The sequence below is a fragment of the Balearica regulorum genome, chromosome 9 (genome assembly GCF_011004875.1).
Source record: "Balearica regulorum gibbericeps isolate bBalReg1 chromosome 9, bBalReg1.pri, whole genome shotgun sequence".
In the NCBI taxonomy this organism is placed as follows: Eukaryota; Metazoa; Chordata; class Aves; order Gruiformes; family Gruidae; genus Balearica; species Balearica regulorum.
In genome coordinates, this window is record NC_046192.1 from 496,686 (window position 1) to 521,946 (window position 25,261).

Consider the following 25,261-nt stretch of genomic DNA (forward strand, 5'->3'; position numbering starts at 1 on the left):
CTGCTGTCCCCTGCTGCAGCAGGGCTTTCTAGCGCCAGGATTTGAAACGCTTTTTTAGAGTGTCCAGGTTAGTCAGTAGTTTCCCAGGACTGTGGTTCTCTGCTCACCCAGCATCAGCTCTGCTCCAGCCGCAGCAGAGAGCGAGTGCCGAGTCAGAACGGTGCGGAGGAGGATGCGGAGCTGCCTTCCCGGAGCCTGTGAGTGCCAGCAGGCCAGGGAGCAGCTCCAGGGCGGGAGGGACAGACACACCGCCTGAAGTTACACACGGATAAAGGCAGAGTCTTGGGTGGGGGACAAAGTGTCCCCACCACAGTCTGGGGATGGTGCAGCCAAGTTTCGGGCCTGGGGCAGAGGCCCCTGGGGCCTTTACAAGCTGTTGAAGGGCAGTGCCAGTTGCCAGAGACACCATAGACGAGCAGGAGAAACCTGTGTGTCTGTGAGTGCGCAGTATGAGAAGGTGCAGTGTTCTCTGCCTGGGGTGAAATAGCCTGGGGTTTAATTAGGTTTGTGTTGTTGGGGTTTTTTTTTTTAAACTAGCTGACACAGATAGCTAACTTGACATCAGCTAGACTTTGTCTAAATTACCCCCATAAATGAGCTGTTGATCTCCTTAGCATCACGCGTTGAAGCTCAGGCTGATGCGTACTGGGTGTTGCAGGAGATGGGAGGAACTTCCGTAACAAGAGTATGAGGAAAGAACAGATTCCAGCTGGGCCTTAATCATTAGTTTCTTGCTAGCAGGCTGTAGGTGAAGGGAGCTGACCCCATGCTCTTGGGACCTCCTGGCTTAAAACCAGCCGCCATTTCTGGTAAATATGACCGGTTTTCCCTGCTTCCCGCAGGGCTGGCTGGCCATCAGTCCGTTCTCCATTGCTTAAGAAACCAGAACAAGGAAGTTTTTGGAGTAGTTCCTACCATGTGTTTAATATAACATTACTGGAGCGGTTCTGGTTTAGCGGTGCTGCACTGAGAGGTTCCTGACCAGCTGCACCGTCACCACTGTCCTGTCACCAATCCGCTGCACGTAGCATCTAACAAAACTCCCCAAAGGCACAGCCGTACGTTTGTGGGGCTCTTTTTGGCTCCAAGAAAATAGCTGAGGCAGGACTGCACAGCTTGGGCGTGGAGCCGGCTGTAACCTTCACCTTTGGGTCCCTGCTTAGGGAGGGACAGTCGTACACAAAGTTTTAAACGTGCTGGAAGTGGCGTCTCCCAAGTGTTTATCCTGTAACTGGGCTCACACCCAGAGTGTGGCTGGGTTGGCAGGGCCCTCAGGAGGTACCCTACCTGTCTGGCCCGACCCGGGGCTGCGGCTGGCCTCCCGTTATCTCCAAGGATGGAGACGCCACAATCTCTCTCTGGCGAACCTCTGCCCCTGCCCAGACACCCCAACCACCCGACAAGGCAGAGATACCCCAGTGGCAGCTTCTATAGCCCAACTCGAGTCTAAACAAACAGACTCCAGCAAAAACTGCACTGAAGTGTTGTCCAGAGCGCAGCTCCACTTCTGCCAAGTGCGTGTGTCCCTTAACACCGGTGTATGTATGTCAGCAGACAGGACTGACGCGTATTCCATACTGCACAAACTGTGTTTAGAGGGGTCTGTCTCACAGGTCGCTGTTAGCGCTACCCAGGGCAGGAAGATGGAGGGGAAGGCAAAGAAAGGGCAGCTTGAGCAACTGCTTTTCCCCTAATAATACAAAGTTACACCAGCCTCATTTGTTTTGTTACTTTATTGAAAGTGGCAGATCCCTTTCAATGTTTTTAAAAACTAAAACCTTTGTCGCTTTGAATACTGGACAGAGTTTGTGGGGATTGTTTCCTTTAAAAAGTTTACTCATTACACTGCGGTGCATGTGAGTAATACTACAAGGTACCTTATCGACACGATTTGCTACCGTCATGAACAGCAACTTTAAAAGCAGCAGGAGCCCTTCAGCCACCTCTGCTGGGCTGCAGCCGCTGCCTTCCCCCTAAGTTTCCTGTCTACACGTTAACTCCTTTTCCTGGGGGGGGGGTGTGGGGTGGGGGTATTCTGCTCTTCATAAACGCAGGCTCTGTGATGGCTCTCAGCCACCACTCTGCAGCAGATCTCCAGCACGATCAACCAGCAGCACGTCTTTGCGACTGGACAAGTTCATAGTGTTTGCTGAGCCTGTGTTTCTCCATCAGAGAGGAAGAGCGAGGGATTGGCATAAGCTAAAGTGAACACTGGGAGGAGGGACCGTACGGGCCTTCGGAGCTACTTTTAGCCCAGCACAACAATCTGCAGGTCTGAATCAAAGTACCAAAAATCAGCCTTGTTACTAATGAAGTGGCCTATCTTTAAAAAGAAAAAAAAAATTTAAAAAATGCTGAACAGCCTCAGCTTTTGTTCTCAGTGGCTTTGGGGCGAGCCACATCATTCACACACAAACACCCAGACAGACAGCTCTGGATATCTGAGGTCTTGCTGACTTCATAGGAATATCTTTACAATTAGAGAACAGATCTCTAAGCAACCAGCTGTCAGAAGTTACTTCCCTATGTCTGTTTTTCTAGACCCTGAAAGTACAGGTTTAAGATCTGTGCATTTACCAGAATTAAAGATTTGCTTTATAAACTAGTGGTATACAGAAAGCAAAGTTAGTTGGGGATGGCTCCACTGGAATATCTTAAGCAGCCAGGGTGGCAGCAGACACTTTAATTTACCACCACCACAGCTTGTCAATTGGAGCAGAGCCCTGGCTTCAGCAAGTTTAGATCCCAGGCTGAAAGAGGAGCCAGAAAGGGAAAGCTGAGAAGAAGGGGATGGGCCCCAGAGCGGCTTCTGTGAGCCCCCAGCCACAGCACAGGGATACCAGCCAGCGCTGCTAGCCTCTGTCCAGTTCATACCCCTCTGCGGGGGACGCGTTTCTTGCCTCAAGAACCGCCACAGATCAGCCTGTTTTTTGAACTGAAGCCCTGTCAGCACCTTTGGCTGCTGTGTTCCGCCCCCCCTGGTCCTCTTTTTTAATCCTCCTGCAACATTTGGGCACACACAGTAGGTGTCTACTCAGAGACTAGGACTGCCAAACCTGTGTATCTAGTTGCTTCAGCTGCAGCAAGGACCGGTACTCCACCAGCTCCCAAACCGCGTGTAACCACGCTCCCTTCCAGTCCCTGGAGCCCCACGGCAGTCCTGCTGTTGCCTGCATTAGATGAACCGAGGCCTAATCCGGAACGATGTCCCAGAGCCACAAAAAGTACAGTCAGCAAACCCATCCTCCTGTGAAACAACAAGCTGGGAAAGAGCAGCAGCAGCTGCCACTATACTGGAAAGCGGTTCGTTACTAGTGTGTGAAGGAGCTGAAGCAATCCTCCAGAACAATCAGAGAGCTGCTCTAACTTTCCCCAAGGCTGTAATGCACGGAGAGCTTCCAAACATACCTGCACGCACACATGACTGCTCACAAACACTGCTTTAGGCAGGGCAGGAGGCTAAACCCATCACACTCGCCTTTGAAAGGTATCTCAGTGGAAAAGAATCTCTCTCTTTTCCAGCAGCCCGGCATTTACCAGTAACAAGCTGTGACTCAAACCAAGCCAAAATGGACACATCCATAGGGAAACAATTAAAAACTGCATTGATTACATTGTAAAAACAATTAGACCACCCATCTTGGGTTCCGCAAAAGGTCTAAATTGTACTTGCATTGCAAATCCCACCCTGGGTTATCATGGAAACGTGTAGTATGAAGGCTCTGAAATGTCCTGGAGTCCGTAACACAACGTTACATCCAACAGCAGATGGTGGTCTGGATTAGAGATGTAGTTCTTATGAAGCTGGAAGAAAATCCGTCCCCCCTCAAAACAGCAGCAGGGCAGGTGGGTGTCAGCGGGCAGAGGTCAGGTGGTTCCGACTGTGTGAAAACCTGCGAGGAAGGAGAACGGTGGAACTGGTCACTACCGCCCGTCTCAGCCCTCACCTGGGAGCCGGCACACACTGCCCCGCCCCAGCCAGTGCGGCTGCGGATGAAGAGGGAAGTCCGGATGTGTTTGTCCCCACACCAAGTACCTGTTTTCTAGATCATAAAGTCTTGAAATAAAAACCCCAGCAATTTAACAAAAAGCCAAAGTGGCACTTTTTTCAGGCTTTTAAGATTCAATTTTAGGCTAATAAGAAATGCCGAGCATGAGTGTTTTACAGTACGAAACCAAGCAGGCTCTCCGAGGTTTTGCAACCCTCCAAACCAAGCCGTGGCCTGCGCTTACGCACCGTCCCGCAGTGCTGGCCGAGGGCAGCGGACGACACTGACCCAGCTGCCCTGCAGAGGCACCCGAGGCACGTCTGCGTGTGCCCCCTGCTCAGCTAGGGGCTGAAGGCTTTGCAGGCATCACCTGGGCACTGCTGTGACCTCCATGGGTCAGCCAGAAGAGGGGAGAGTGGTCTTTTTCTGGATTTCAGTGATTATGAGATGAGGGATCTAAACAGACCCAGTTTTGCTTGAAAGCTTGAATGACTTAGTAACAAGAAGGTCTCAAGGAGAGCCAGTAGTGTCGGTCCTTAATATCCCAAGCTCTTCTTTGCGTGACAGCACCTGATGGATGCTTGAGCCACAAGGCACAACCAATGCCAGCTTAAACTCATCAGAAATAAATGCTTAGAAAACCCAAGTTCAAGGGTGTAAAGACTGCAAAGCTTGGGTTGTATTTATAGTAGCAACCAGAGCACAGAGTGGCTCTTTTGGTCACACGTGTAACAAAATACTTTACGTCCAGCTTTCTAACCAGTGAGAGACCAAATGTTTGGTTTCTTGGCTGGTGAGGAAAGGGTGAGATTTAGGACAGCCTGCTGTGAAAGGGAGAAAATCCAAAATAAAGCCTGATACACCTCTGATCAGGGTCTGACAAGTGTTGTCTGCACTACATAGATGTGACTGAACTTGGTGCCAGTAGCGGAGGCCAGTTTGATGCAGCACCTGCTGAGCAGCGAGGAACTTAATTCTACCAGACTCTCCTCCTTCCCTGGTTTAATATGTAATTCCCATCAGGGGAAAAAATCCAGTTTCCTGCTACCTGAAGCTGGACAAGCAGAGTGACTGGCTGCAGGTGGTGCCGTAAAGCACATTCCTTGCGGTGAAACAGATGATACCCACTATTCCAGAAGCAATCCCGATGACATTTTGCATAGTCCTTGCTACCAGGCTAAGGGGACCAGCAGGATGTTATTTACATATATAAAAATATACATGCAAGATGAAGGTGAATAGCAGCATCTTTCTGTACTCTGCACCATTCATCTACACTACAGAAACCTGTTCAGTGTGAGAAAGGACTTCTGAGGCAGGAAGAACCACTGCCATTAAATGAAAAGCAGTTCAAAGAAGTGACTTTGCCCTAATAGTCCCTTAGTCACTTCTCGGGTGCCAGCCTTTACCACAGCTGTGGAGCATGGCAATGGTTCGGTTCGCTGCCAGCCCCACCCCAGCTCCCGCTCCAGAGGACACTCACCTTTGTACCCGCTCCACCATGTGTGCTATCAGTTTGTCAGAGATGCCTGGGCAGGACTCCTCAGCCAAGCTGAAGGCGTTCTCCAGCTCCTCCATAGCTCCCACATTACCTCCCGTCTGCTTGTGCTTATCTTTAAGCTGTAACCCAGAAACTGTGCATTAGTTCTTTATCTCATTGCAGAAAGCACCGGTCAAGCAGTGCAGTACACACATTACATCCCGTTCCCTTTTAGTGTGACTCCACAAGGGCGCAGGAGGGCACCCACATTCTTTAAAAAAAAAAAAAAAAAAAAAAAAAAAAAAAAAAAAAAGGTTCTTTTTGTAGGTCAGGAGATGGAAGCCCAACGTCTGGAGTTCAGACTTTCCTCCAGGTACTAATAACAATCGAAGTCCTTCACAAACAGGCCCTGATGTACTCTTAAACAAAGTAAATGATATTAGAAATGGATCAACAGCCCTGAGAACCCCTAATTTGTAACAGAACAAAGAACTCTGGCTGTGTCTGAACCAGTGCAGTCACCTTTGCTGCTAATGACAGCTTAGCACCAGACGCACACAAGGGGTTGCAGACAGGTAGGGCAGAGACTATCGTGACACCGGGAGTTAGTCACCACAAAAACATCTGAGTTGCTTTTAGTGACTGGGAGGCCAAGGGACACTGCTGCTGGGCTACAGCTCCTGAGCCGCTTGGCCTCCCCCCTCCTCCCCAAGACAGAGCTTTCCCGGGGGCAGGGGAACGAAGCCCACACACCGAGACCTGCCCCGTGCAGCATCTGACCTAGCTGAAAAGCCTCAGTTTGCATCTATTAGGTAGTGTGCTCTGACTAGACCTCACCAGCCACCAGTCCACTTGCACAGGGTTCCGGTTGTTAATTTGAAATAGCCAAGCCTCTGTCGTTGAGGAACTCCCGACAGGTCACTGATGCTGAGCCTGCAGGAGCCTGTCGTTGGAAAACCCAGTCCCATCCTCTGCAGCACTTCCCCACCTCCTTCACCCAAGCAGCTCATGCGGCAGCCCCTTCCCTACTGCGCGTCATTACGCAATGAGCTGAACAAAAATCAAAACCTTTTGTTGAACAAGCAATGTGTGCCAGCTAGCCACTGTCCAGTTCAATTAAGCTCCATTAGGCTACACTGATTAAAAGGGCTTTACATAAGCCTCACAGTTCTTTGCCTGCAATTTTAGGATCAGCCTTCCCTGCTGTTGGAGCTCACCTTTTTGCCATGGTCCAGAAAGCAGGACAGCGTGAACGCTAATCCCCAGCTGGAGCCGTCCCTGTGCTCCAAGTCCCCTGCCGGAAACAAATGGTTCCGAGCCAGAAAGAGCTGCTGCCTCTTCACTGGGGACCCCACAGAGCCCCAGCTCTGGGAGCCGCTCGCACACGCCTCCGCTCATTCAGAAGTGGCAGGGGGCACGGAGGGCAACTCCATTACCCATCAAGGACACAGGTTTCTTAGGCCAAAACCAGTTGCGATGCTAAAGCCCAGGCTTTGCTTTGATGTCTCCCTGATCGGAGACTGCCTGCCTCAGAGCAAAACGAGACCCGGGCTCTGTCTTGCAGGTGAGCTGCCACTTTATCACCAAGCCCCTGACCTTTAGCTTGCCCAGCAGCCTGCGGTGCGAGCGGTCTGCGTCCCCCTGTGACTTTCCACTGCACGAGAGCTCTCTAGAGTTTGGCAGGGGATGCAGAGCTGTACTGCACAAAGCCTTACAGGCTGGCTTTCATTCACTGCTTGGCCTTCCAGGCCCAAATACCTCTCCCCGGCCCCAGAAAAGGCGGGCAGGCTTCCAGATTTGCAGTTGCCCACATCTCTGTTAATGACCCACTGGGGGTCATTTTCCATATTAACATCCGGTAATACACATGCAGGGAAGGCATAGAACAGCTTCTTGGTAAGTTTTCAATTCACAAAGCCCAGCTTCAGACCTTTTATGGAAAGAGGGGATCAAAACCTAGCAGATCTAATACAACGGTGAGCAGGAGAAAGTCTGCTGTTGGTAGGAAACTAGAACTGAAAAGAACACCACGTGCAACCAGCAGTGAAGCAGATTTCCTACTTGGAGAAAAGTTTTCTTCCAACCCCCTGCTACTACACACATTTCAGACTGCCCAGAACCTTCCCTGCACCTGATTTCACTGAGTGGGATCAGCAGAGCCCGCAGGGAAGTCTAATCAAAGGAAAGAAGGTTCAGCAACTCTGGGGTAAGGGAGTCAAACGAGCAGAAATGGAAGGTCCGAGAAGCCACTTCCCAGTGGAACTGGTGCAGCAAGGTTGGTAAGAACACGTGCTCAGTGCTTTGGAGAACTCGCAGCTCTGAGCACCCCACCCCCCAGAAGGCTCCTAGGCAGAAAGGACTGAGAACCTGATGTCAGTGATTACACTGCATGAACAAACTGCCTGCAGTAGAAACCAACATTATTTTTATCCAGTTTTAACTCGTAGGTCTAGGTCTGCGAGACCCAAACCGTCCACCTCGTGCTCTGACCTCTGGAAGTCAAGCCCAGTGGAGCACAGAGGAAGCCCGTTAGCTAAACTCTCAATTTCCAAAGCAGTGCTGTCTCAAGAATACCGCATGCCTGCTTCTCAGAGGGACCTCTGCTTCCTGGCCTGCAGCAAACCCTCTTTCTGCAGAGCGCTGCACCTGAGAAAAGAGATTAAGTCCAGAGACTACCCCTGAAAAAGCACAGCTCTCTGCTGGGCCACCCCAGAACAGCGTCAGGATCCAGACAAGAGCAAGTTATCAGGACCAGAGAAAGGGTCTCTGTGACCAGCCCCCCAGGAAAAGAACCCTGACACACGGTGTCCGTGTAAGCGATCTCTTCCGAAGCAGAACCTCCTTTCCCATGCTCCTGCTGGAAACAGCAACTGAAGCCCTTAGCCAGAAACCCTCTTAGGACTTTCACCCTCTTTTCTACCCATAAAACATCACCCAGCTGGAAGGACAACTCAGCTCTCTGCTGATACAGACACTATCCCATAAATAACGGTAGCTTTTAGTTCAACTTCATGTCCCCACCCAGAACGCAAGGCAGAGAAATGGGGCAGGGGGGATTTTTCCAAACCCATTTTCTCCATCTACCTTCCACAGGCTGTATGGTCAGTGACCCCTTAAGCCTCACGTGTGCTAGCAAGAGCAGGCAAGATCAAGAAGATGGGCTAGTCATTGGCCAAAGCCAACTCCTGCTCTAATCCACCCACGTTCCCTTCGGTGACTGCTGCGGACAGCACACACAATGTGAGGGCCAGGAACGTGCACAGCACCAAGCAGGCTCCAATACCTGCCTGCCCAAGCTGGAGCGGCACTTAAGCCATGAGCCCGGGGACACCAGAGCATTAGCAAGCCTAAGACGCAGGTAAGAAACAGGTACTCCTCTACCTTATCCTCACCAGAAGACAACACGGTAACGCTGTGCTTCTAGGAACACAAATGTATTGGAGAGCATGCTCCAGGGACACATTCACTTGCCTAACGTCCAGCATAGATCTCTGAACAGAGGCCCAAATGCTTCACAGGCCCTTAACCCTGCTAGGTACCTCACCCCACCTCCCTTCTCCAAATCCTTCCCATTTACTTATCCATGTCAGCTATCTCTTCATCTCCAACCACAGACACCAAGAAGGTTCTACTCACCTCCCCAAAAACTGGGTGAACAAGCGTGGAGAGACACTGTGACCGTGGTTGCCTCTTGATGGGCTCAGTAGGCTAGAAAGCAACACGAAAAGAGGTTACAAGCACAGGCAAAGGCTCCCAGGGCACACAAACTACTAAGCCTTTGGTAAATTCACAGCACCTCGATGGCAGCTCCCTCACCAGCTCTCAGGAACACCACAGGTTGCAGTACCCTGACAACGTGGAAGAGGCAGCTCTGGGGCACTAGCCCTTGAAACCAGACTGAAGTCAATTTTAGACTGAACACAAGTGACTGGTAACTTCCCCAAGACCCTCAAAAGCTTGTGTTAGTTCAGTCCACTTCTGAAAGGACAGACAGCAAACAGACCTTCTGGGAACCATGGAGAGCCATTCCTTTGTGCAACTTGCTCAGGGAGTTGGGGCGAATAGTTGGTGGGAATGTCCAGATTGGACCCTGGTCTCCATCCTCTGTGTCTCCATCACTGGAAATGAAAAGGGGGAGGTCACAACAAAGCCTCAGCTCCACACACCAGGCGTTTTACGCCTGCGTTACCATAGTCACGCGCTCTCCCCTACCTGCCTGTCATACCACCACAGGGCTCCAGGCATTTCCCTATCCCAGAAAAAATCCTAAAGAGAAACAGCTTCAGTCTCTACAGCCCATGTACAGCACCACAGAGATCGGAGCTAAGCACTGCAACACATTTCCAAATCACTACAACCTGGCCAGCTCGAAGACAGTTTCAAGTGCTTGTTAAATTTAGGGGAATTTCAAGACAATCCAAGCTCACAATTTGAGGGGTCAGGCCTAGATGTTGCAAGCCAACCTCCCAGAGTCATTGGTCACTTGAGTCGCTGCCGCTACAGGTGATGAGAAGCTCTGCGACACCAGCCCAGCAACAAAGTACCCTTTCCTCACCCAGAGCTCGCAGCCTCATTATCCTCCACATCAGTAGCAAAGCTCTCGACCCATGAATACACAGGCACACACACAGAGCTGCTGCCACAATTACTAAAGGTCTTGTATTTAACTGAATGTGCGTAAAATACAGGCAACAAGAGCCTTGTTTTACTAGTTACGCACAGAGTAGATGTTTCTTCTTAGTCCTGATTCCTTACGCTCAGCAAAGAGGCTCCACAGGTTAAGACCAGAATGGAGTGTGGGGTCACAGTGAGCAGGAGGTAGCAGTCTCCTGCTCTCACAGACAGCTGCTCCGTCTCCCTGAGCTACCCTAAGATCTCCAACCCAGGCGGGGAAAAGGACCTGAGCTGTTTGCAGTTGGCTCCCTGGGACATGCAGGGTATAGCGGGGGCAGCCCTCCATGCAGAACATGTACGTACATATCAGAATCGCCAGAACTGGAATCTTCTCCATGGCCCTCCGACTTCCAGCGCTTGAACCGATCTATCAGCTCCATCAGGAATGAGGTTTTCTTGGTGTAGCGTGTGATGAACTTGTGCTTTAGCAACTCTTTAGCTGTTGGCCTCTGGAGCAAATAAGGAAAGCAGGCTACATCTAACCATCTCTGCATGCTAAACATGCAAGCGCACTTTCAACTCTCGCCACGCTCGCCCATCCATTCTGCAAGCTCAGTACTTTCTCTCCAGGAGCCTTGCACCAAAAGGTCTTCCTGCTAAATGAACCTTTGGCCTCTGCAACACGCTACCCAAATTCGCAAGTGGCCAGCAATACTCACAAATCTAGGATCCTTATTGAGGCAGGCTTCCACAAACTCCTTGAAGGGCTTGCTGTGGTGACCCTCCAGTGTCGGAGGGTTATTTTTGGGGATCAGGAAGAGAACCCTCATAGGATGCAAGTCAGAATTTGGAGGCTCTCCCTTTGCCAGTTCAATGGCTGTAATTCCAAGGGACCAGATGTCTGCCTGAAAGAACAACAAGAACAGTGACAGCACAGAACAGCAAGGAGCAATTCTGCAATGTGGAAGCACGCAACTTTAGCACAGCTGAAGGGCTGATCACATAAAATCAGATAGGGGGTTTCACATCTAACAACCTTCTCCAACAGACCGTGAACCGTAACAGGAAAATATCCTTCCTGCAAAAAGCAGCACTTCCAATCCCTTTATTAATCGTAGCACGATCTCATATATAGTAGCACCAAGTAGCAATCCTCCTCCTGCTCCCAGCTCACCTTGAAGTCATAAGCAGACTGTTTGATGACCTCTGGTGCCATCCAGAATGGAGTCCCGACAAAGGTGTTTCTCTTGATTTGTGTGTCTGTCAACTGTCCAGCCACCCCAAAGTCAGCCAGTTTCACATCTCCTTGTTCCGAAAGCAGCACGTTCGCAGCTGTTTGCACAAATAAGCATGAAGTCCACTGGTTTCTGAATCATCTCCAGCCCACAAAGAACTAAATACTGAGAATGGACCTCCTGTGACATCCTCCTCAGCTCAGATTTCCAGCCCCAGACTCATTCTCATGCTCTGAACTCTGTGCTGGGTAACACGGAACAAGTTTGTACACTTGGCTGGATCAGAAGGGGAATATTGCTAGGATAGTAGCATGGAGCAGATGTGAAGGGCCACACAATCAACTAGATGTGATTCCTGGTCACAGGAAAGAAGAAAGATACCTGAAATGGTCTCGATTTTTTTTTTCAGATCCTTCTAAAGAGCTCACAAGTCCTGGTCTTGTACTGCTTCCCCTTCACTCAGCTTAAGACAGTGGCATTGCTCAGCTTTTGGGATGGGGTTTTTTTTTGTAGAACTTCTCATTCCAAGAGAGACCTACCTCCGGCATTTCCCCAGTCTGCTGGCAGCCAACAGTCCCACACAGCCTGCAATGCTAGAAACGTGTAGTCTCACGTACACAATGGAATCTTTTCTATGTATCTCCCTGCATGAGGTTTCTCTGCTCTGCTTGTTCATATCCCCTCCTGCAGAGGGTCAGAGCAGTGAGCATCCAACACCGGCCACGTCCTCCCGCCCTCCCGCTGTCCTTTGCTGCTCTGTGCTCAGTGTGAGCCTGCTCTCCGTGAGGCAGATGCCAGGTCTCTCTACACGTACATGCGGCCAATGACTACAAAAATCAGTAACAGGATAAGCTGACACAAGCTGCCCTGATTTTCAGGCTGTGAACCCTGCGTGAGGACAGCTCACCTTCACAGTAAGTTACAGCCACGATAAGCAGCACACACACCCCTTGGGGTCCAGCAGTAAAGCAAATGTCCAGACATAACTGAGAGTCAGCTAAAATCTGAGCGTGCCTTTCCTTGACTCCTTTGCTTTAGCTCCCCGCCTGTCCAAACTACAAATGCCAGAGAAGAGCTACAGATCCTTACTGTCACTCTAAACCCCAAAGACATGAAAAACATGGATTCCGATAAAATGACAAGAATCAGAAACAGTATTTTTCATTATTCAGAAACAAGCAACCCAACAGGAAAAGCAATGCTAAGAAACAGTGTTTGGAACCTCTCAGATTATTGCTGTGTAATACTTCTGAATCTTATGTTAGTAACATACCTTAAAGAAAGAGAGCTGAGTTCTCCACTCCTACCTTTGATGTCCCTGTGGATCTTCCTCTCAGAGTGCAGATAATCCAAACCCTTTAGGATTTCTCTCAGGATAGTAGCTATGTAAGTCTCCTCCAGGGGTCCTGGCTTCAGCTGATAAAGGGCAGAAAGATGACTTAAAGGAGGGTGACTGATGCCTTGGATTTTCCAGCCTCGCAGTTTGTTACTTGGAAACCATGGCCAAGCAGGTCATATTCAGCAGGAAGCACCGACTGCACACCTGGTGCACATTCTGCAAGCAGAATGCTGGACTTTGCACCTAACAACATTAATTGGAACATCTTTGGGGGATTTTCTGTTAGTCTATTAAAGGCTTCCCAAACAATAGTCTGGGATGAGCAGGATGCTCATCTCTCGCTTTGGCCTGGAAATACACTGGTGAACAGAACATCTTAACAGTTTCTCTTGTTCAAGTCTCTCTGCTAGCATGCAAGAGCTGAATTTCAGCCACTGTAACAACCCGGAAACAACTTCTACCCTCTGGCTGTGGAGTATTGTATCAAAGCTCTTCTCCTTTCCATCAGTTCTCCTCTAAACAAGACCTGCAATAATTGGGGTTCTGACGCGAAGATGACTTCTGCTGATGACAGACCCCCACTACACCCTTCCTCCAAGTCAGTGCAGGCTCAGCAGTTTTCCTACATGACCCTAGTCACTGCTCTGGAAAAGTAGGCATTGTTGTCCTAAGGAGAACAGCAAAATCCTGTAACAGAACACAGCACAGCGGAACTTTGCCCGTGGGTTTATTCTGCATTTGTATTCTCTTAAAATCTGGGGTAACTTGTTAGATGTCATTTGTATCATCAAACACCTGGGAATCCTGATCACAGACCAGGTCCCCGCTGAGCCTGATGCCATGCAAGCACTGAACAATCCCACGAACTCTTTATTAGGTGAAGTATGGATTTGCACTGCTCAAAAACAACTGGCTGCTGTCGCATTTCAGTTCACTGGCTCTTCCCATCGTAAAGCAGCAGAGCATGCTGGAGAACAGTGCTTTGACAGCTGAACTCCGTGCAAACATTTCCTCTGTCCTGGGATACGCACAACCAGCGTGTCTGCCCTGCGCTGCCTACCCTTCAGGCACAGGGCTGTCAAAAAGATGGTGTGTGGCAAGTGAGTGTCCGGCTTACGGGCTTTTCACAAACCAAGGCTCCAGCCAGTGTTTGCCATGGTCCAGAGCTTACCACGTACTTACCAAATCCAGGGCTGAACCTCCTCCCAGGTACTCCATGATTATCCACAGCTTAGTGCCCTGCAAGCAAGTGCACAAATCAAGAGCAAAGACGGTAATAAAAGCTGGCAGAAAAGCGAAACAGCCCAGAGGCAGCAAGACACATGAGTAGTACTGTACACAAGCCAAGAGGTGCTGCACACCGCAGCCCCCAGAGGCTGGCACAGCATTACAGCGGTGGACCTGCCCCCAGTACATCTCTTTCTCTCGGTCTGCAGCTCTGAGCAAGCTTAGTGTCCCCATAGGCGCCAGACTACACAGCCCACAGAGATAAGCATATTCTCAGGCTGGAGCCATTTAACATGGCCCCAACAGATCTATCACTTCTCCTTCTTGACAATGACAGGGGAGCTTTGCCGGCTTTGATCTCATTAACAGGACTGCCAGCTTGAAGGGTATGGTCAGCAAGACACTCGGACTCCTCAGGGAAGAGATTTCCAGACTGAGGTTTGCAGGGTCCTGGTAGCAGATAAGCATCAGATCCATGAACCTACGGTTTGGTGTTTTCAGTAGAAGGCTGAGAAAATGCATTATGGCCTTTGAAAAATATGTAAGGAATAATCAGGATCCAAAGAGCTCAGGATCTGTTTGCTACAGACCCAGCGTTACATACACCTCCTGGTCATCACTACTAGTAGCTTCCCCTGGGGATTCCTAAACCTGTTCTCAATGGAAGCAGTATCAGCACCCCTCCAAAGACTCGGTTCCTGTTCTTTTCATCATTTCTGATGAAATGATGATCACAAGATCACAAAGTACGGTTTCAAACTCCTCTTCTTTCCAGAGGCATAAAGGCCCCAGCGGTACTACCCTAAAAAGTGGTATTTTGGAAAAGTAATTCACAAACTTCCTTTCAAGAATGGTCAAACCAGGGAGAGGTCAGTCTCTTCAACAAATAGTTTTCTTTCCAGTGAAGTGCCCTGCTCTTGGGACCACGCTGTACCAGGCGCCTCATTTCCATCCGCTTTGCAAGTGTCTTAAAGCCCAGGCTCCGATTAAGACCACGTAAACGCAGCGAGCGGAGCCGCTGCTGTTCCTGCTGCCACACCAACGCTCACAGATGGGCACCTTGCAGTGCTGCATGCCACCATCAGTGGCAGCACCCACAGATAAGCCCACCCCGTTCCCAAAGTGCTGCCAAGAGAATTGCTGTGGCTTTGTCCTACCTTCAAGTAGGATCCATAGTACCGGGTGATGTAGGGGCTATCACACTGGCTGAGCACCGTAATCTCCTGCTGAATGTCCTCAATTTCATCCTCAGCCTCCTCCAGATCAATGATCTTAATAGCAACCACCTCCTTGGTGCGGTTGTCGATCCCTTTATACACTTCACCAAAGGATCCTTTGCCGATCCGCTCCAGCTTGGTGAACAGCTCCTCAGGATCCACCCTGGAGTGCTAAACCAGAAAGCAGAGACGGGGAAAGTCCATTAAGTCCCACGGCAGCTTCATACCCACCCATACAGCTCATCTCCCTATCTGTGCATCTACTGCATTAATTCACCCGAAACCCACATAGGCAAAAGGTCTCCACACGCTGAGAAACTTAACACAGAACGTACCCAAGGTGAGATGCAAAGAAGCCTTTTACACGGGCTTTCTGTCCCTGCACACCACAGTGAAGGAAGAAGCAGAAAGAAGCCCAGGAGGAGAATGTCAGTAAGTATCTCTACAGAAAGCGTCAGCTCCTTTGGGAGAGGACTGCTCAACTGCAGGCACTAAATGGTGCCAAAGCAGCTCCATGAGCAAGGACTTGCTCACGCCTGAATAAACAGACAGGCAAGGTGGACCAGAACAGCCTTCTTCTGAAGATCTGGATGAGAAAATGGGCACAAGCAAGAAGGTTCACAAGGATGTTTCCCTCATCTGCCTTTCTGCATTCAAAGATTGGAACGATTTGAAAGATTTGCACCCTTCCCTACTTGTTTGGAGGGTGAAATACTCCAGCAATATAAATATCAGTTCACATTAGCTGTCTTCTCTGCTGCCGCCTGACTTCCAGGCAGCACCCAGCCCAGCTCTCTTTAGGTGTTTGCAGAGGGAGCCTCACATCTTTTGGAAGGTCAGCAGCGAGGAGGCCAGGCACCTGCCTACCCCAGAGGGGACAGGAGAGCTGAATGGACACTCCATCTGCAGACCTGCTTTTCTGGACCAACCTCTCCTCTGGCTGGCACGCCCGGATGCAAAAGCAAACAGCATTTCCCTCATTAGATAAGCACATCAACTGGGAGGCTACTAACACGATAATTGGAGAAATACTGACTCTTTAACAGCAGCTTCAAAGTTAACTCCCTATTGAAATGAGTATGGATGAGGAAGGGAAGAAATCAGAATCATTTTCTGATGCTATTTCATTGTGTCTGGCTGCAGACCAGGAGGTCAGGCTATGCTTCATGCTACTAAAAGGCTCTTTGTGATTAGTTTTTCTGCCTTTTTTAAAGAATAAGTCTAGGGTTTTTTGGTTTTGGGGTTTGTTTTTTTTTAAATAAAAATCTGGAAAACATGCCCAGATCTACAGGAAGCGGCCAAGCTATTACAGTGAGGTTTCCACACCCGGAACTTCTCAGTCTCACCTCCAACACATCACCCAAGGACCACTCCCTTGCAAGGGCCTTGAGCTGGCAGAGATTGTATCTGGGAACAGGGCAGCTGCATTTTCCATCTAACACCAGGTTCTAGCAGCAGGCCATCACTGAGCAGCCCTAGGTACTGCTTAATGATTAAGCCAGCCAGTCATTACAGGTTGTTTGCCTTCTGTGCCCAGCGCTCTATGGAGTAAGCGAAGCCCAGAGTGAGCTTTACCATCAGCTCACTCAACAGGATTTCCACGTGCATTCCAGTCCAAGACACAGAAGGATAACCAAACATCCTTGTGCATCCATGGCAACACCCAAACAGGCTGTACTTTGAACAAATGCACTGGAAACAGACTGGAGAGGATATGAAGAGATGAAAGGAACTGGAGATACCTAACAGGGACTGGAGAGAGGGAGGCGGGGGAAAGGAAGAGCATTCGAGCTTCAGAAATGCCAGGAGACAACATGAGAATGACTGCAGCGCAGGGAGAACAGTCTGGCTAGTCCAGGCTCACCGGAGGCCAGGAGCCGTTTCCACCTCTTGACCAACTTACAGGAAGGGGCAGCACAGTGGCACAGACATCATCCTGCACAGTCACCTACCGCACCCTAAAAATGCCACTCACATCAGCCACTCCACACATCAGGGAGAAGGCAGAGAAAAAGGGTCATCTCCTGTAATCACCTGGCTCAGCTGGCAAAGGAAACAACATCCACATGAATCCTGCAAGAAAACCTTCCTCCCCTCGCACCTAAGTACTTTTTCCATGAGAAAAGAAATGGCAAAGTATAAATTACTGCACATCAAAGAATCAGGACTGATTCTTCAAGAACAGGACATCAAACATAAGAGCACCAGCTACTGCAGGCAGCTTTTGGGACAACCACCATTTTATGTATTGGGCTCTGTAATCACGGAGAGCTTCGTAAACAGGCTTCCCTACTTCAATGTTGGCTTATCCTGTTTTCTGTGGAACAAAGCGGTTCATGTAGGGGTGGTAAAGGAGACAAACCTTCCTGACAAGCACATGGAAACTTTGCCCAGGGACTCAGGAAAATGAAACAACTCCATTGGGCAGAAGAGACAGGCCGACCACATTAGGTTGGAACAGGAAAGTTTGTAGGTATTGGATTTACCTTCCCAGCATGTCACTTCAAAACTGATCTGGAAATGCTTCAGAGCTCTCGGGTGACAGCGCAAGAGTACGACTCTAGGGAGGGCCTGAGAGCGTGCATCCCTCGACAGAGTTGCCAACGTCACACAAGTCATACCCAGCAACAGCCAGAACCTAGCGAGCGAGTATGGAACCAGGCCTGATTCAAGCAGCCATGCCTGCGCAGTGGAACACCTCGTGAACTACCATTGCGGACACCACAGAAGACATTGCCAGGTGGCATTTTTGTGGAAGCAATCCTGATTCCCATGACAAACTAAGACAGATAAAATTATGCTAGTCTGCAGGCCATGTGCTCAGAAGCTCTTGTCCATTAAAAAAGTTCCCGTTTGAGCTGCCACACAGTACCTCACCGCTGATGAGCAGATGTTCGGATCAATGGGCATGCACCTGATGCCTCAGCACTCACCAGACAGCAGAACAAACGCGGTTATGCCAGGAACGGAGAGCTACCCGAGTACACTGCTCCATCAGAAGAGAAGCACGCTGCCACACTTGGGGGGCTCAAGCAGGCCGGGCAACGCATCCTGGGTAGCCTGACTCTCCCCTACCCCAATAAACTTGCACCTGCAGAGCACTGCAATAAGGGGTGTAACAAGCAGGATCTGTCCTTTTCTAAATATGAATTGATCTCAGCACCAGTCTTCTTGTCAGAGAGTCACCCTGGAGCTGCACAGCTACAAACACACCTGAAAAACTTCACTAATAGAAAGTAACAGAATCCAGATGAAATGCTTTACACCTTTGGGTAATTTGTGCTCATTTATGCAGAAGTTTATTAGCACCCATCAACTCTGCAGCTGCTCACCAGCTTGGGATCTTTCCATTTTCTGCCACATTCATAGAACGCACCAGGGCTGCAACATGGAGCTCCCGGCCACAGTCCGAAGAGCTAGCTGACCAGCTGCTGCTCCATGTTCTACTACAGCGCGTAAAGCCCTTAAGGGACCGTCACCTCATCGCACCATTTTGCTTGACTGAATGTCAATTACAGAGCCCTCCTGGAGCAAAAAGCCTCATGCTGCTTCTCCCCACTGAGAGCAGTCAGACACTAGAGATGGCTCGGTCAGGTGTGAAAAGGCTTTGAGGGGAGAGCACACAAAGCCCTATCGTGGTTCTACATGCAGGAAGGGGAGGCAACAAGCATGAGAGGGATGAGGACAATCTACTAGTAATGTACTCCATGTCTGCCCTCGTAATGTGCTCCACGTCTGCCTTCTAAGATCTAATCTCACAGCACAGGAAAGAAGGATGCTCTGTCACGACAGGTGTGGGGGTGTTTGCCATCACGACTGATGCTGCCATGTTTTAAAACAGAACGACTCACTGCAGACATCGGGGAATTAGGAATTGCAGTGTGTAATGAGACAAGCCTGGCACTAACACCAGCTGCTTCATGGGGAAAGAATGGGTTTGGCAGCTCTGCCACCTCCAGCTACAGAGACATCATCTCCACAACCTTTGAGAGGAGACTAGAGAAGAAGGGTAAATAGCTACCCTCGTTTCAAAGCTACTACCTGGAACGATAAGCTGCATATTGGGAACAGAAGCAAACACCCTTTGAACCAGCTCAAGGTCTTCTCTCTGGGCTGTGTCCGGCTGGATCTCACTCTCAAAAGAGTCATACTCAGCATCGTGAGCAAAAGTCGTGCCTGCATCTGCTGCATAAAACACTGAGAGGTGCTTAAACCCTTTTGGCAGTGAGAGTTCCCTGGTCTGCGGCAGGTCAGGAACGGAATCACTGTTCTATATGGGAGGAGTCTGTAACAGAAAAAAATTGTCAAGGCCACAATAGTTTAAGAGCTGAAGCTGACTGGAGTTTGGCAGCCTCCAAGGGTTTATATAGAACTACAGCAGCATTTAGCATTACTTCTGACTAGAGCACTTTCCAACCAGCCAAACAAACATCATTTTCCTCTGCCAAACGCAGTGGAAGGAAGAAGTTGGTTTTAATAAACCTCAGCTACTGACCTTCTCTCCTTCATTGCCTCCTCTCCTCCCCAGCTTCCCATCCAGCATTTACCCACGTTGCACGCTACGCACTAACCTCTGGGCCACCTCTGCAGCGGGCACTATGTTCCCTTTGGGGAAACCAGCTTTGTGTCTGGAAACACTTGAAAGCTTCCCTGTCTATACGAAATTTGTGCACAGCTCTTTGCAACTGCTAAACCTGAGACAGTTTTGAACTTTGGGAGTATAGACAAGAGGGAAGTTTGCGTTCAATGCTTTTAAACACAAGAATTTGTCTTAGACTCCCAAATTCTTCACAGATAGTATTCTTTTGCTTGAAGGGAGTGAAGCATTACTTAGCCAGAGAACTTGAACGGCTTCTTCAAGGTCACATAAGGAACAACAAAACTAGAAACAGAGCTCAGATCGGAGCTTTAAATGCTGTAATGCAAATACATCATCTAGCAGATAGAGCTCCCAACAAAGACCGGAGGCCCGCTGTGCCGTATGTACGTAGCAAAGGGCAGCCAAGAAGAGAGAGCGAGCCAGCTTGCTGGGGCAGGGAAATGGAGGCACAGAGGTAAAGCAGCTTGGGGAGTTGCCTAACGCAGCCCTGCACATCAGCAACAGAACTGGGAATCAAAGTCAAGTCAAGCCTCTGACATCCCGATCCAAGTCTTAGTCTCTCAGTTTTCACAGTACCTCCCACAGGCCAATTCCTACCGCCCTTCCAGCGAGCCTCAGTTGCCCAGATTACGAGGTCCCATCAAGGATTCCCAAAGAGACCCAAGGAACGGACAACACAGACGGCTTTCCTATTCCAGGACCAGACAGAGAGTCACGGAATGACAGACTCTGAGAATGTCTTACATTTGCATAATACACTCAAAGATGAGACCACTGGAACTCCGATAAGCTTCATTAGTGAATGTTGTGCACAAAAAAGCTTCAGAGCAGCCGCCTCTGTAGCTGCAGAACTCAGTTCTCAGCCCTAACCAGACCGTATCCTTCCCATGTCCTTTCATTTCTCTCCCTGTACCGTGACTCACTCAGGCACTACATTTGCATTTAATTCCATACACACTTTGGGGAAACAGTTTATGTGAAAGACAGCATGCAAACTAAGATGCATTGCAAATCAATCTTAAATCAGAAAAGACTTGAAGAAAGCATCATCTCAAACCACTAAAGCTTTTAGTATTATAATTCTACACCTAAGAGCAGAACAAAAAAACGCCAAGAATTCTCACAAAACATGGTTTAACAAGACCTGCATTCAGTATTGACATCTGCCAATAATCAAACACACCCCACAACCAAACTCAGAATGAAGAAGATTCAAGCCAATACTATTAACCTGGTTCAGCTTTTAGTCCCAAGTCATGACATCACCCTTCCACACTCCTCTTACGAAAATGTCATCACAACAACAGGATTTAGCCACATCCACTGAGGCCATTATCTCTCTCAGATAAACAGTATCAAATATCACCACCTCTTACGCATTAAGGTTACAAGCACCGTTTTTCTCACGCTACTGCTATGAACGCTTCAGTAAGGTACGTCTGGCACAGCCTGCACACATGGCTTTTCTGTTCCCATTTCTCGACTTCCCCTCCCAAAAATACTCAGAGCGCCAACGATTCCTGTCTCCCTAAGAAGAGCAAAGTTAACCTCAGAGAAAGGGACCATACTGGATGAAGAATTCCATTTCTATATGGCTGTCCATGTCTATACTGTCAGTCCAAAAGCACTGCGGAATAAGACACAAATCAGTCGGCTAACAGGAGCAAGCTGAGATGTGTGCAAGAGAGATAAAGAGTGGCAAAAGGTGATTTTCTGGAGGTGTTACATTTGCTCTTGATACAAGAGTTTAAAACAAATTTTTAATCGCCACTTACCTGGCTGGCAAATTCTCTCAAGTGAGCCATGCCTATGGGATGGTCAGACATCCGCTTTTGCAAAATCAGGGAGGGTTGGGATGTCGCAGCAGAGCGGGAAAGCGAAGCTTTCTCATCCACTGGTCAACTGTGACAAGGAAGAACACAACAGCTCTAACTGCAGGTTCTCAGAACCTGGCTCGTTCCCCAAAAAGCATTACCTTTATCTTTTTTCTCCTCCATTTCCAGTTCTCCTGGAACCTACCAGCCCATTGTGAGCGTGCCAGCCCCTCCTTGCAAACCCCATTTCTCAACTCTTTCCAGACATGCCTTCCAGATGTTTCAGGGAACATTGCGTTAACGATGCACACCGACAAAGCCTCAGGCACCATTTTCCCCACCATCACCTCAGCGTGCTCCCCAGTGCTACGGTTGCCCCACAGTGTTACCCTCAGACGCCCCCTTCCTCCGACTGCTCCCCAGGAATCCTCTCACTGAGGGTACCTCTCCACTCCCATTCTCCCCAGTACACCCAGTTGCGAAGCTCAGCTCCCCAGCGCACCTCTTCCTCCTCAGGGAACCCCGACCCTCCGCCATCCCCGGGCACTCCCCCACCAGCGCTCCCCGGTTCTGCCCCCGGACCCAGCGCTCCTCAGCAACCCTCTCCACAGGGCTCCCCTCCGCCCCAGCACGACCCCTCAGCCCTGCCCAGTCCCCCCAGGGCCCCCAACCCCCAGCACGGCAACCCCAGCTCCCCACAGCCCCCCCCGCCAGGGCGGCCCCTCGGCCCCCCGCACCCCTCACCCACCTCAGGCCCCCACCTCCTCCCGGTCCCCTCTGGGACCCCCCCCCGCCCCATCACGGCCTCCTCACAGCCCCCCACCCGGCCCCCTCCGGGCCCCTCTGTCGCGGATCCCCGCCCCGCACGGCCCTCGGGGGCCCGCACGGCCCCGGACGGCGCCGCACCTACCGGGGCAGCCCGCCGCACCTATGGCCAACGGTCCCCGCGCAAAGGGCGGCGCGGTGCCATGCCGGGCCCTGGCGCACAGAGCCGCCGCCACCGCCCCGCTGCCGCTCCGGGCTGCCCTGGGACACCGAGGTCGGCCGCGGCGGCGGCGGGGGCGGGAGCGCCGGGAGAGGGGTGGGAAGGGCCGGGCCGGGCCGGGCGCAACAACACGGCGCGGCGGGGGACGCGGGGCGGGGGCGGCCGCGCCGCGCTGCCTGCCGGGAGGTGTAGTTCCCGCGCCGTGCCGCCCGGCCGCGGGGGCGCCCCCGAGGACTACAGGGCCCGGCAGGTCGCGGGCGGGGGCGCGGCAGGAGGGGAGGGCGGGGCGCCAGTGCGGGGGCTGCTGGGACGGAGAGTCCTCCGGCGGGGGCGGCGCGGGCGGCGCGGGGGGGCGGGGACTACCCATCCCAGCAGCCCCCGCGGCGCGGGCGGGGCCGCACCGGCCGGGCCTTCCCGGCGGGGCGGGGCCGGCGCTGGGCCGCGGGGCGGGGCGGGGGCGGAGCGTCGCTTTGTCCTCCCGGCCCCGCTTCCCGCTGCCTCCCTCGGGCTGGCGGCGCCTCTCGCCGTCCTCAGGGAACCGGGCCGGGGGTGCCAGCGGGCCGCCCCGTCCTCAGCTCCTCCGTGCCGGTGTCTCCCGTCCCGCTGCGGGGAGCCAGGCCTTCGCCGGGCGGAGCACCGTCCCGCCGGGAGCAGAAGAGGCGAGGCGCGGGGGGCGAGAGCGTTTTAATCGCCCGTTTGCCGGGACTGGCTTTGTGGGGCTGTTTTTTTCTCCTCGTGCTTTAACGTCAGTGACTGATGAACGTTTTCAAAGGAGGAAAAAAAAAAAAAATTCTCACAACCTCCGTTGCCGGTCAGCTTTAAAACCGGACTTGCATTTCTGCCCCCACGGTTCACAAACCAGACCCAAGCTTCTGCCGAGCTGGGCCGCGGCTGCCTGCGCACGAGGCGAGTTTGCGCCGGTGATGCGCGGGGCCGAGGCGGTGAGGTGCGGCTGTGCGGGCAGGTGGGGCCTCGCGCCCTCCGCTCCCCTGGGCCTGCGCCAAGCCAGCCGGCGCCCCGAGGTGCCGGGGTGAAAACACGGGTCAGGCAGAGGGCTGGTATCACGTACCCCTGTAATGCGGTAATGTCTTTGTATTTAAATGAACTGGCTCGTGCTGGACTTCCTGGGGGACACCAAGCTCTCCGTGACCAGCAGTGTGCCCTCGTGGCCAAGAAGGCCAGTGGTACCTGGGGGGCATTGAGAAGAGCGTGGCCAGCAGGGTGAGGGAGGTTCTCTTCCCCCTCTGCCCTGGTGAGGCCACACCTGGAGTTGGGTGTCCAGGTCTGGGCTCCCCAGTTCCAGACAGACAGGGAACTGCTGGGGAGAGTCCAGCGGAGGGCTGTGAGGATGAGGAGGGGACTGGGGCATCTCTGGTATGAGGAAAGGCTGAGAGAGCTGGGGCTGGTTAGCCTGGAGAAGAGAAGACTGAGAGGGGATCTGAATATCTAAAGGGTGGGTGTCAAGAGGATGGGGCCAGACTCTTCTCAGTGGTGCCCAGTGACAGGACAAGGGGCAACGGGCACAAACTGGAACACGGGAAGTTCCACCTGAACACGAGGAAAAACTTCTTCCCTCTGCGGGTGACCGAGCCCTGGGACAGGCCCAGAGAGGTTGTGGAGTCTCCTTCTCTGGAGAGATCCCAAACCCACCTGGATGCGATCCTGTGTGACCTGCTCTGGGTGATCCTGCTTTGGCAGGGGGTTGGACGAGATGATCCCCAGAAGTCCTTCCAACCCTGACCAGTCTGGGATTCTGTATCTCAGCTGGAAGGTTTTCAGTCGGATCCCTGGATTGCTTGAGTTTTGAGTTTATACCTGCAGGACCAGTCTTCTAGCCCCACAACATACAATCACCTTGTCTCATAAACATCCCTATCCCAGTACAACACCTTGATTTAGGAGATCTGGGAACACAGGGAGGAACCAGAGCCTCTTGTGAAGGGGGAAAGGAAGGAGACCTGAGTTCTGCTGCAGCAGGGATGGAGGGATGAACACACAAAAATCACCCCGTGGCGTGGGAAGCTGTGAGACCCTGTGTACACCACGTAGGAATCGTTTCACCACCACAACTCAGCTCTCCACCTTGTGTCACGGAAACTCATGAATTTAGCCGTGTCGTTTCATTTTTGGCATCAGCCAAGAGGGCAAAGGTCTGACCCAAAAAAAAAGAAATGTTTACATTAAAGTACTGAGTCTGAAGGTACACCAAAAAGCTGTCTCACTAACCTCGCCCGTAGCCCTCGGGGTGGTACAGTGTTGGGATAATGGTATGGAGCTGCTAATGACTGCAGGGAGGAGCAGCAATTAACTTATTTTGTCAGCTTAATTTATGGTAAGCCTTTAATAAGGGTGATCAGCATGGAGGATTAGCATTGCAGGCCCATCTTAAAAGAAACTACAAAACCTGGCCAGGTGTTTCAGAGCTGGCCCAGAAGCACAGGAGGCTGAGAGGGGGTTCAAATGTAGGCTGGTGTCCTCCATGTCTGGGGCCTGTCTGCCTCAGCTGGGCAGGAGAGGTTGTGTGGGAGCTGGGGTCTGGTCACCACCTAGAAGAAACCACGTGCAGGTCAGTAAGTGATGATTTGCTCTGTTGTAAGGCAGTTATTTTTGTGACTTTTCTTGGTGAGGAGAGGATTACTAATGTGCTTGAAAGAGTGTAAAACCACATTGCTAATGCTGGAGAAGCAGGCATCCCTGGCTTCTCTGTGGCTGTTGATGGCATGTTTGTGTCTGCTGCACCTCCATTTGATTCCCAGAATAT

The 25,261-nt window shown here is 51.2% G+C and overlaps 1 protein-coding gene across 1 annotated transcript; it reads right to left on the reverse strand.

Moving 5' to 3' along the window:
- Positions 1–1,718: 1,718 nt before the first annotated feature.
- Positions 1,719–22,640, reverse strand: STK25 (serine/threonine kinase 25). Its single transcript, XM_075760631.1, has 12 exons — positions 22,426–22,640; positions 21,477–21,603; positions 15,042–15,272; positions 13,840–13,896; positions 12,626–12,734; positions 11,258–11,415; positions 10,803–10,988; positions 10,447–10,592; positions 9,473–9,587; positions 9,106–9,177; positions 5,473–5,609; positions 1,719–3,893 (listed from the first exon to the last, which is right to left on the reverse strand). Exons 2-12 carry the CDS (start codon positions 21,525–21,527, stop codon positions 3,854–3,856), a joined length of 1,302 nt encoding a protein of 433 aa, XP_075616746.1. The 5' UTR covers positions 21,528–21,603; positions 22,426–22,640; the 3' UTR covers positions 1,719–3,853.
- Between the last annotated feature and the right edge of the window lie 2,621 nt (positions 22,641–25,261).

Coding starts and splice junctions, on each gene's coding strand:
- STK25 (XM_075760631.1), bottom strand. CDS start 21,527: ATGTCTGACCATCCCATAGGCATGGCTCACTTGAGAGAATTTGCCAGC. Junction 15,273..21,476: donor TGAGAGAATTTGCCAGCCAG/GTAAGTGGCGAT, acceptor TTTCTGGTTTAG/CACTCCAGGGTGGATCCTGA. Junction 5,610..9,105: donor TTCACCCAGTTTTTGGGGAG/GTGAGTAGAACC, acceptor TCTGGGTTACAG/CTTAAAGATAAGCACAAGCA.